Here is an 11,978-nt window from a genome sequence, read left to right as displayed (position 1 = left end):
ACGACTACAAACCTCTCTCAACCGTGCTATCTTACCGTGCGAGATACGAACGCTTAGCATGTGTTTGTATGTGTTTTCGTGTTTGTTTTCCCGGAAATGCAGTTACCTGATGTTATCATAGAAGGTGACTCACCTTCCAAGGTTGAATCTTCCTTCTCCTCCTCCTCTTTCTGCTTCCATGTGCCCCATCATCATTCATTTTTAAACTAGATAGATGCTTTTATCACTTTAATTTTATTATTTTACCATTTTATTCAAATATGATTATTTGCTAATCTAATGTATTTGCTGCTAAAACCGATTTAAAAATTCGAGTTCTTGGCATCCAGGATCTGTTGAATTCACTTTCTATTATTTCAAAGATTAGTAAACCGGGAAACTAGCGCTACAAATTTTACATAAAAATCTATTCCAATAAATCTGAAAAACACCTTTATGAAGCGATAATTTCACTTTCTAAGTGTTGAGTACACGGTTCCATCTGGTGAATGTGATGCATATTTTTTTCACAATGCTTTATAAAGATATAAAATACTTGGGATCGCCATTTAACACTAATCTAATAATAATATATGACGTTCGAGAAGAACATCGGACTTTATCCCAATCATAAATTGGAATTTACTGCAATATGTCGTCGGATTAACTGACAGAGTTAATCCCACAATACAGTAGATTGACTAAGAGAAACTTCAAGGGTTTTTTTTTTTTTTAGATAGCTCTGCATCTGTATGCTCCCAGAAAAGTACGCTGCGGGTTTTCCAATTTTGCAGAGAAAAACTACTATTAGAAAATCAGAAAATACTAATAAACCAAAACGAAATGAATGCACTACGCACTTTATGAATCGCCATACTGCATATATTTGTATTTCTAGCAAAGTAATTGAGATTTAATGCTTTAAGAAACACGATAGCAAGGCTGACGAACGTGAAGACCGGTAAGTTCTGAGATAGATCACGGTAGTCTGTAATAAACTGTCTCTATTGAACATTAGTATTTATAATTCAAAATGGTCATAAATGTGAGACAGAATACTCAAGAGCTATTTGCAAAAGAAGAGCTCAGTAAAGACACAACTCAATTATGTGTCCTTTCGTACTTAACACATTCCAAAACCGCATTATACGTATCCTAGATTAATCATTATGGCGAACACTTTATATATACACTGAGTTAATTCTGTATTCTTGGTTTCTTTGTCAATTACTTTTTCCCCTCAGTGGCTACACTGTTAAACTCGCAAACAATTTTCATGCTTTTTGATATTAAATCTTTCAAACTGTTACTCAGGAATATCATAGAGCGCACTTCAAATTTCATATTCTGACTTTCGATATTCACCTGTATAATAGAATAACGGATGCCTACCTAAGTAAGAGTTCATTCCTCCATCGTAGTTTCAAATCTAGATGAACAAATCCCCATCCCAGGATAAAGAAAATTCACAGAAAAAATATGACGGAGAGAAAGTTAGCGGACTGACATCATGATAGATTACTGAGGCTTTCCACAGTAACCTGGGAAAAAATATGCAATAATTGAGTATACTTTCATTATGAAAAATTTTCATCAAACTGACACGTATATTACAAGAAGCATTTTATACCTTTCATAATAAAATTTCAGATACTCTCAAGAGTTCTCATGTAGTTACATGGCTAAAATAAGCACCGGCGATGAGGGAGGACCAGATTCTATTCCCAATGGAGTTTCATGTGATTTAGATAAGCTCTTAAGTAGCACAACCACATCTCGTATGGCGTCTCAGTCGGAATCATTGTGCCAATTTCAGCCGGAATTTATTATAATGTATTGACAAAAAATAGTAATTATTTTAATCACAAAAACTATATAATAATAATGGTAATAATAGTTGAAACAACCAATTTAACAGTAGTATTAAAAATATCCAAAGGCAAGGAGTCAAAAAGGTTTTCGTAGTTAAGTAATGTTGTAATACAAGATAGTATTCATCCCCTGAGTTAAATATTCTAATGATTGTTGGAGATATTACAATAGTTTCGATAGTTTATGGTATGTATGTATCGTCTAAAATTACAAGTCTAAGCTATTTCACAAAGCTTATGGAAGATTTGTCATTTAATACCTAGGTATATTACAAGCAGAAAAATTAATAAATTTATTACAACATACTTAAAAGAATAAAGTTGTTATCGCAAAGCAAACTCATTAATGAAATTGTGTTACATACCTCTTATTTTGCCTATATCTTCGAAAGCAGTAAATTTAATTGATTCTTAGTGTAAGAACAATGTAATTCTCTACCAAACTAAGTACCCAAATCGGTGAACTTGTGGACATTAAAGCAAAATAAAAGATATTCGATGTTTATTAGCTTGATTGTACAGCGGCTTTATAATGTTTTAGAACAATAATTAACTTAAAAATGTTTCATAACATTTCATATGTTTCAGGTTAAATATAGAAATGGCTAAATAAAGTAGATGCAACAACGTAGATGGAAACCAAACAATATCCAGGATGGAATTTCAAAAGAATAACAAAATCCTTGTTCTTTTTCTGTTGTTGTACTTCCTTCCCAGAAAAACAGCAAACGTTATGAAAAACACTGTTATTACAACTTATCAGTCATATGAGCTTCACCTGGCACATTCGGTTTGGCGTTTGATTCCAAAGGTATTCCCTGACGCTAGTACTGTTGCTTTCCTATATAATCTCAATGAACTTCATACTGAACTTCTCGCTTATAACATCATGAATAAAAATGTAATTCCTAACAGTTCACCTAAATAGTAATAGTACATCCTCTTCAGGCGTTTCAATAAAAAATCCAATAATTGGTGACAATGACGTTATATTTCTAGTCACGGAAAGTGAGCAGGTTCTCACGTATTTATTAGAAGATGCAGCTAGCAAGTATTATTGGAATAACCGAGCTAATTTCCTAGTTATTTATGTATCAGTGATTGGACATACTAAAGTAGATATTAGTTCTCTATTGTTAGGATTTTGGAAGGCACAAATTCTTTATGTTGGGTGCTAATGTTTAAGAATTCATCTTGTAACAATGCATCTAAACCAGTTGTTTTTGTGTGGTCATACAACCCTTTCTTGAACACGACATATAAGGGCAACATAACACCAGAACAATTATCAGAAAATATTTCGATAATTCAAGCTTTCTCAAGGAAGAAAATAAATGATCTTAACAAGTATGTCTTGACTATGACTCATATGGAAGGAAACGCCCTTCCAATTTTCTCATCCATAAAACTTGGTCATACTGATAACTACACAGTAGAAGGTTTCATTGTGACCGTGTTTGAAGCACTGAAAAGTATATGAACTATGAAGCTAAAAGTATTATAAACCACGTACCTCTCAAAATTGGATATAAAGCAGAGAATGGTACTTGGTTGTACATGATAGGAAATCTTGTGAGAAAGGAAGCGGACATGGCAGGTGTGACTTTGTCATCAATTCTTGAAAGATATAAAGCAATTGATTTCATAGGTTGTATTTTTATTATAAGATATGCAATTTTAGTGCCTAAAGCGAAAGTACTACCAACGTGGGTAGCTTTGGTATTATTCTATGAAGCCGAAGTGTGGTACTGTATTATTAGTTCTTTTTGTGTGATTCTTGTTTTACTAATAATATTTCAAACATCTGACTTTGCTGAAGCTCATATTCAGAATAGATTATGTACAGTGTTTTGTTATGTATGGTCAATTCTTTGACAAGTGTCAGTAACTCAGCCAAAGATTAGCGCAATAAGGATAGCATTCTTTGTGTGGGTTTACTTTAGCCTAATCTTTGGGTCATTATACCAAGGAGGTATTGTGAGCATTTTAACTATCCCCAAACAATATTCTGATATCAACACTTTTCAAGAACTTGTAGATTCTCAACTGGAAATCAGAGGCAGTAGAGTTTTTAAGATGATATTAAATGATAAATCGAATAGATTGCTATGGACACTTCATGAAAAATATATGTTATAGATGTTAACTTTGAAAACACAATAGCGAACTTAATAAAATACAGAAATATGTCAGTTTCATCTTTAGATAATATTTTAGATTATTATGCAAACAAGGCTCATAAATGCTTAAGTTGTCATCCGGGCATTCACATGATGAATGTAAAAACAGATATCCGACCTCACGCTATTGCTTTAGCAAAAGGTTCACCATTTCTTCATCGTTTCAATACTCTTATTGGAAGAATGAAACAGGCTGGGTTAATCGAGAAATGGGTACAGAAAGTTGTGCAACAATCTAAGGATAACCGCAAATGTGAAAATCCTTGTGGAACTGGTGTCGAATCTATTTCATTGTACAAAATACAACCGTGTTTCTACATCATTGGAATTGGATATATAGGTGGACTTCTTGTATTTGTTGTTCAATAATTACGACAGATTTATGATGAAAGATGTCAGAAAAAAGATTTTGATGGATCCGTAGTGCGTATAGGATAATTCCACTTTCTTAAGTTTACAGGTTTTTGAATCGTAAGAGAATTGTATAAAAAAGAGGAAAAGAATTATAATTCTGGGTTAATGATATCATTTTCTATGAATTGTTCTGTTTAATTCAAAAGATTATGTTAGTATCAATAGACATATAATGTGTCTTAAAAAAAGAAAAGTACTAAACTCACATTTTCAAAACGAAATAATAGAAAATGCTGAGTGTTGTTTCCTTGAAACATACCTCATTGGACATTCCTGTTTTTCCCGGTAATTATAAGGATGAGTAAATTCCCGGTAATGATAAGTAAATTGCTTGTAATGAGTAGAATTGTAACTTTCAATTTTGTCTATGTCAAGTTGTGCAGCACGTCGTTTGCTGACTACTGTACTGGATATTCTTGGCCCCTCCCGAAATAAAATCCTGGTTGCGTCACTGCGTACAATGAACATCTGCGATGAGCCATCGCGTTATGCAGTTGTAAATTCGTTGCTACTTGATAGTTTTTGCAAGCTATGATTTATCATTGGTCATTGGAAATTTGGTGTCAAAGCAAACACAAGATTTCCAGAAACATAAACTTTCAAGAGAATATTTTATGATTATTATTGTATTGCCACACGTGGTGTCTGAAAGGCCCTCTGACATGGATAACTCTGTTATTAACAGAGTTACAACAAAATGTAAGAGGAGAATCCGTCTACAAATATAATGTTTTTAGCAGACAGTAACTTCATTCATTTGTGTTGTGGGTCCAGGTAAATGATAACGTTGCATTTTCATGTAGAATTGGGCGCATATAGAGCGTACAGCCCAAACGGCTTGTCCGATTTGAAAAATTCTTTCACTTTAGATTGAAAACATCATATTTGGAGACGGTTTCCCCTCCTACATTTTGTTGTAACACTGATAATAAAAGAGTTACCGTATGTCATGGGACTTTTGAGACACACTGTATAGTAGCTGAAACACTAAACAAATAATAGCCAATAACTTTTACTATGGAATGAACAGGACAGCTTACTGAAAATTGTAACACTAAACAACTAATAATAACTTTTGACTGTGGAATGAACACGACAGTTTTACTGAAAATGATAAACACTGCTGAACCACTAAAGAACTAATAATTTTAAAAATTTAAGATTATTTTCAGCTCAGATTACGAATTGCGGAGTTCCTGAATAACTTCGTTCACAGACACTAAATTTAACATGTCTCCTTCGGTCGATGTAAAATCATGAACTTGAGAACTAAAAGGATCTGATGAAAACAGCTGATACAATTCTTTCAATTCGTTGTTGGCTCCAACGAAATTTGTACCATTGTCGCTGTATATATTGAGACATCTTCCTCGTCTGGCTATGAATCTGCGTAAAGCTGCTATGAATGACTGCGCTCTAAGGTCTGTTACCAATTCCAGATGTATTGCCTTGGTGGATAAACAAACAAATAACGCAACGTATGCCTTACGTACAGATCTATTTCTAACTGCTCCTGATTTTATGTAAAACGCTCCAGCGTAGTCCACGCCTACGTTTAGGAATGGTCTGGCTTGCTGCACACGAGCTGCTGGCAACTGTCCCATAAGTTGTTTTGAACCACTGGCCTTTAACTTGAAACACGTGAAGCAATGATGAATCACTTGTTTTACTACCTGTTTGCACCTGATGATCCAATATTTCTGGCGTAGTGATGACATTAATAATTGGGGTCCAGCATGAAGTAATCTTAAATGTTCTGTTTCAACTATAAGTTTTGTTAAGTGTTGATTTGAAGGCAGAACTATTTGATGTTTGGCGTCAAACGGAAGTTGACTATTCTCCAATCTTTCTCCAACTCGGATCATGCCTTCACTATCTAAAAATGGATGTAAATTCTTCAATTTACTTTTTGGCGGAACAATGCTTCCATCACGAAGATGCTGTAATTCGCTGTGAAATCCAATTTCTTGTGTCCATTTGGTGCAAACATGAAGCGCTGTGTGGAGTTCTTGTACTGAAAGACCTTCTGTTAGTTTGTTTTGCTTCTGTCTGATGTTATGAACAAAACGTCTACAATATGCTATTGTCCTAACTAACCTTGACAATTTTGAGAATCTTGTTATGGTTCAATTGCACCAATTGTCTAAAGTGACTGTTAATGTTATTGTTCCCTTATTCTCTGGAACTTGATCTGGTTGCACCTTACTTGTCACTGACCAATTAGATTCTAAACTAGAAAGCCATTGTGGACCGTGCCACCATAATGAATATTCCTTTATGGAAGCTGCATCTATTCCTCTTGAAATCAAGTCTCCAGGGTTGTCTGAAGAAGTTACATGTTTCCAACAGCTAACGTAAGTTAAGTCTTGAATTTGAGCTACTCTGTTGGCCACGAAGGGTTTCCATTTGTTGCACGGGGAAGCTAGCCATGCCAACACGATTTGGGAGTCGGTCCATAAATGGACGCTACTTATATTCAATTTTAAAATTGGTAAAATCTTGTGAACTAATTTTGCCAAAACAACTGCTGCGCATAACTCCAGACGTGGGAGAGTGATTTTCTTGACTGGGACCACACGTTATTTAGCACATAATAACTTAACTGATATTTCTCCTTGTTGATTGATCGATCGCATATAAATACAAGCTCCATATGCTCTTTGAGAAGCATCTGATAAACCATGGATCTGAATATCCGCTATGTTTCCTTGAACGAGTACATATCTGTCGAATTTAATCTGATTGATTAATGGAAGCTGCTTGTATAATTGAGTCCATTTCTTTGCTAATTCCATTGGTATACTGTCGTCCCATTGAACCTTTTGCCGCCACAATTCTTGCAAAAATATTTTGTATGAAATGACAACTGGTGAAATTACTCCTAATGGATCGAATATAGAGGCGATGATTAAAGCAATCTGGCGTTTAGTAATGCACTCTTGAACCTTCATTGTTGACGTCTTGCTTTCAACGAGAGATATATCCTTGTCTGGATGCCATGACAATCCTAATGCCTTGACGCCTTGGCCTTCGTGGAACTGGATTGGACGCTGCACTTCTCGAAGCTCTGGCAAGATGGATTCCAATAACCTTGGATCATTCGAACTCCATTTCCTAAGTGTAAAACCTCCCTTTCCCAGTAACTCTATCAATTGCTTCTGGACCTCGAGAGCTTGCTGTATGTTGCTCATGCCACTACAAACATCATCAATATATAAATCTCGACGTAATATTTCTGCTGCTACAGGGTAATTATGTTCTTCTTCGTCTGCTAATTGTTGTAGGCATCTTGTGGCCACAAATGAAGCACATACCGTACCATACGTTAGTGTTTTCAACTCAAAAACTTGAATCGGATCATTTCTAGATCTTCTCCACAATATACGTTGTAATGACGTGTCTTCTGGATGAACATTGACCATGCGATACATCTTAGCGATATCTGCAGTGAATACTACCGAATGAGTTCTGAAGCGCAAAATTATAGAAAACAAATCTTGCTGTATTGTAGGACCAACTAAGAGAATGTCGTTGAGGCTTTTTCCGTTGTCAGATTTTGCTGAAGCATCAAACACCACACAGAGCTTCGTTGTAGAGCTTGTGGGTTTAAAAACTGCATGATGTGGCAAATAGTATGCAACGCTTACGTCCTCCTTTTTACGCTCATCTATCCTTTCCATGTGACCAAGATCTTCATATTCTTGCATGAATTCCGTATATTTAGCTTCAAAGTCAAGATGTTGATCGAATCTTCTTTCCAATTGCTTTAATCAACCAATGCTTGCTGATAAGAATCGCCTAAAACTGTACGGTCTTCAAACAAAGACAATCGTACAATGAAACGCCCTGTATGATCTCTTGTTGTATTCTGAACGAAATGTCGCTCACATGCATGCTCTTCGCTTGATCTAGGTGTAACAGTAATTTCTTTTAGTTCCCAGAATTTTTGTAGTTGTTGCTGTAGATCTATGTTTGTCTTCACAAAACATGTTGTTAATGGAATATGGGGGTCACGTTCTTGAGGAATGCGTCCTGCCACGATCCATCCCAATTCTGTCTCCTGAAGCACTGGAAAATCACCTGGCCGTGTTTTGTGTCCTGACTTCATAATTATGTAGAATACTTCCGCACCTAAAAGAATATCTGTCTCCAGGCGTATTAAAAGTAGGATCTGCTAGAACAGTGTCCTTGGGAATGTTCCAATCGTCATAATTAATTCTTTCTTCCGGTAGTTTACTTGTAAAGTGAGGGAGAACTGAACAACTTATAATCAATGAAAACGTGTTAACACATGAATGGACACAAATATCTACAGAGTACTTTGTATTACATACTGCTTGATTTATACCGGAACCTTGAATTGGAGTATACTGTCTATACCGTTTGATGTTCAATTGTTGCACCAAATTCTCTGTTATGAAATTGGTCTGACTAGCACTGTTTAGAAGCGCGCGACAAGGAACCAAATTTCCCTTGTTATCCCTTACTTTTACTATTGCAGTAGATAACAACACTCTTGCGTTAGGCCTAGCCGTTAATGCACAATATGACACTTGCAATAAATTTTCACTGGAATCTGAGTTGTTACTACGCTCTTGCCCTGCGGCACTGCTTACACTTGGAAACCGCACTGATTTACCCTTTGTTACGTCTACATGCAATAATGTATTGTGCTTTTGGGAACACTTTTTACAACCTCTCGACTTACAATTCTTCAAAAAATGATTACTTTTCAAACAATTCATGCATAATTTATTTTTACGAATGCACTCTAATTTTTGGCTGTGTGCCGCATTCACAAAAGACGAACAAGAATATAAGGGATGCTGTCTATTACAAAATTCACATGCATTTGAAAATGTTGATAAATAAGTCTTTGATGACTGAATACTTTTTGTTTGCTTGTTTTGTACGCTACTACCCTGCTTCACACCATCAATACTAGTTCTCATGTTCTCAAGCACCTGACAACGTTTCTCGAGAAACGAAAAGAATTCTGATAAAGCAGGAAAATTAGAATTCGTATTTTGAAGCTCCCATGACTTTCTAGTAGTTACATCTAATTTTGATACAAAGTGTTGGGTCAAAATTACGTCTGTGAGGTTTACGTTTGGCTCAAGTGCTTGTAGCGCCTTTATATTGCTAGTAGCTGTATTTATAAAAGCGCGAAGTTCACTTACATTTTCTTTATACACTGGCTTGATTTGTAGTATTTCGTGAATGTAAGAAGAAGCAATTAGCTTTTTATTTGAATACCTGTCAACGAGTAATTGCCAAGATACTGAATAATTTGTTTCGGTAATTGGTAAATTTTCAATTAGGTTTAACGCTTCGCCCTTAAGAGAAGTTCGGAGGTACTGAAACTTCTGTACTGTGGAAATGTCTTTATTCTCGTGAATAAGAGATATAAAAGTGTCCTTATATGATAACCAATGTTTGCAGTTCCCGTCAAATGCAGACAACTGTATGACCGGTAATTTAATTTGTGCGCTACTGCTAGAGTTATTATTAACAACTGATTCTTTATTTCCATGCTTTTAAACAAGTGCTTGCATTTGAGCCTCTAAAGAAAAATACACATTTTCAATTTCTGCACGAGCGTTTACTGCTTCCGCTTCGGGTTCGATTTGATCAATTTCAATAGTATCTTGCACCTCCTGCAACTTTGACCAGACGTTATTTAGATGTTTTAAGCGTGCACGTATTTCTTCTATATTGCCTTCATTTGGATCAAAGGCCTGAACAAAAGTGTTTATTCTAGTTAACTGGCCTCTGTATGCAGATCTTTGCCTTAAAAGACGCTGGTGTGATTCACTCATGATTAAACGCTACGCAGAAATATGAAGAATAAAAAACTACTGACCTGATGATGATGTTTTTCTTTTTTTACCTATGAAATATACTCCAGAAGCCTCGTCCTGGTACAACAGCTATCCGCCTACACAAAAAACGTGATTATTGTCCAACGTACGTGATAGCACCACATATAGACACATTTCTCTTCACAATAGCACAGAACATTTCTCAGAAATCTTTGCACTCATGTGGCCCGGATAGGACCAAATGTACAATATGAATGTATATATTTGTTTTTTTCACTAAAGTACAATAACTATGGTAAAAACGATGTTCATACTAGTGGACTGTAAGGCTTGATTCGTACACCACATGAATGCAACCCAATATAAATTCACTGTATTTAATGATTACAACTTCAGTTTGCACACAAAAATAATACACGAGAATAAACATGTTCACAAGGTCTTTAGTTGTAAATGATTGTAATTCGATGGCTTACTGTTTGTGCTATATTGTATGATGTTCGACCATGATATATGGTCCACCAAAACTGCATGTTCTTGCTGCCTCCACACTCACACACTGTTAACACAACAATAGAAAAGCGTTAAGCAAACTTGAACACTGTTGCCAGCTAAAGGCAACACACACACTGTTAAATACACAAATAATCCCAAACATATGTACTAACTTTCCATTTGCATGTTTAAGAATTTCTTGCTTTGTTACCATTTTCGTTAGAAACAAATTCGCATGAATTTTGTGATAGCCCTCGTATTATTTTCAGTTTAGTACCTATAGCAACAGAATTTGTTAATTGATACCAAATGGTTTGGTCAAATTCACTAAATACGGGTTTAGTATTTACAACCAAATTATTTTGTTCCAAGAACCAAATTTCGTTCATTTTAACCAAATATTTGGTATTCCGAACCAAATCCTACTTGTTTGGTCATTATTTGGTCAAAATTACCAAATGCATATTTGGTACTGGTAACCAAATAATAGGTTCCTGCAACCAAACAAATCTTGACCAAATGATTTCGTGCTGGTGACCAAGCGTTTGGTTGGCGCTATATTGACCAAACGATTTGGTAACAAGCACCTATTTTTTGGTCAATTTGACCAAACTTTCTTATCAGTGCAACAAATTCCATCCGCGGCAAAAGCATTTTTCCACGCCAACATCTATCCAATATATTCAGGCAAAATGTATGCTATCTAAGCTTAACAGCTACCCAGTCACAACTAGTGTTGTAAAATTTCCGGAAATTTTGAACCTGCTGGTAAAAAAAAGTTTTTTCCAGTTTTTTTCAGGAAAAATTGGGAAAATAACAAAAATTTTTGTATTAAGCAAGTTTTGCTAGTAATGGAACCGTTTTGCTTTTCTCTCCAACGCGTGAAAAATGTAAGTTGAGAAATTTTAATATTGTGAATACTTAAAAAAGGAGCATTCAAAAATAAAACTTTTGTAAATATTCTTGAAAATTAATAGTCATCACTCATTTCCTTTATATGTCTTTTAGTCGTTTCCTCCTGATCGTGATTTGATTACAGAACTTTTGCAATTGCATACACATCTAGCATCATGAAGCGTTTCTGTTACAACAAAAAGAGCTCTTGAATGAAACTGAGTTCTTAATGTGCTCTTTGATCTGGTGAAATTTTGATAATTTTAACCAAATTACTTGGTAAAAGAAAGAGTAGTAGGCACATTTCACTAATACTCATGCAC

The 11,978-nt window shown here is 35.2% G+C and overlaps 2 protein-coding genes across 2 annotated transcripts; both read right to left on the bottom strand.

Annotated features, from left to right (window-relative positions):
• Positions 1–5,622: 5,622 nt before the first annotated feature.
• Positions 5,623–6,309, bottom strand: LOC145679548 (uncharacterized). The gene has a single exon (XM_081750125.1). The coding sequence runs from the start codon at positions 6,307–6,309 to the stop codon at positions 5,623–5,625; it is 687 nt and encodes a 228-aa protein (XP_081606251.1).
• Positions 6,310–7,023: 714 nt separating this feature from the next.
• Positions 7,024–8,151, bottom strand: LOC145679547 (uncharacterized). The gene has a single exon (XM_081750124.1). It carries the CDS (start codon positions 8,149–8,151, stop codon positions 7,024–7,026), a length of 1,128 nt encoding a protein of 375 aa, XP_081606250.1.
• Between the last annotated feature and the right edge of the window lie 3,827 nt (positions 8,152–11,978).

This window comes from Thermobia domestica, chromosome 2, assembly GCF_964235325.1.
Source record: "Thermobia domestica chromosome 2, izTheDome1.hap1.1, whole genome shotgun sequence".
NCBI classification, from domain to species: domain Eukaryota; kingdom Metazoa; phylum Arthropoda; class Insecta; order Zygentoma; family Lepismatidae; genus Thermobia; species Thermobia domestica.
Note: the sequence above shows the minus strand (reverse complement) of the source record. Positions and strands in the feature narration are given on the sequence as shown.

Bases quoted from the DNA above. Each gene is read 5' to 3' on its own strand.
- LOC145679547 (XM_081750124.1), bottom strand. From the start codon at position 8,151: ATGCAAGAATATGAAGATCTTGGTCACATGGAAAGGATAGATGAGCGT.
- LOC145679548 (XM_081750125.1), bottom strand. From the start codon at position 6,309: ATGATCCGAGTTGGAGAAAGATTGGAGAATAGTCAACTTCCGTTTGAC.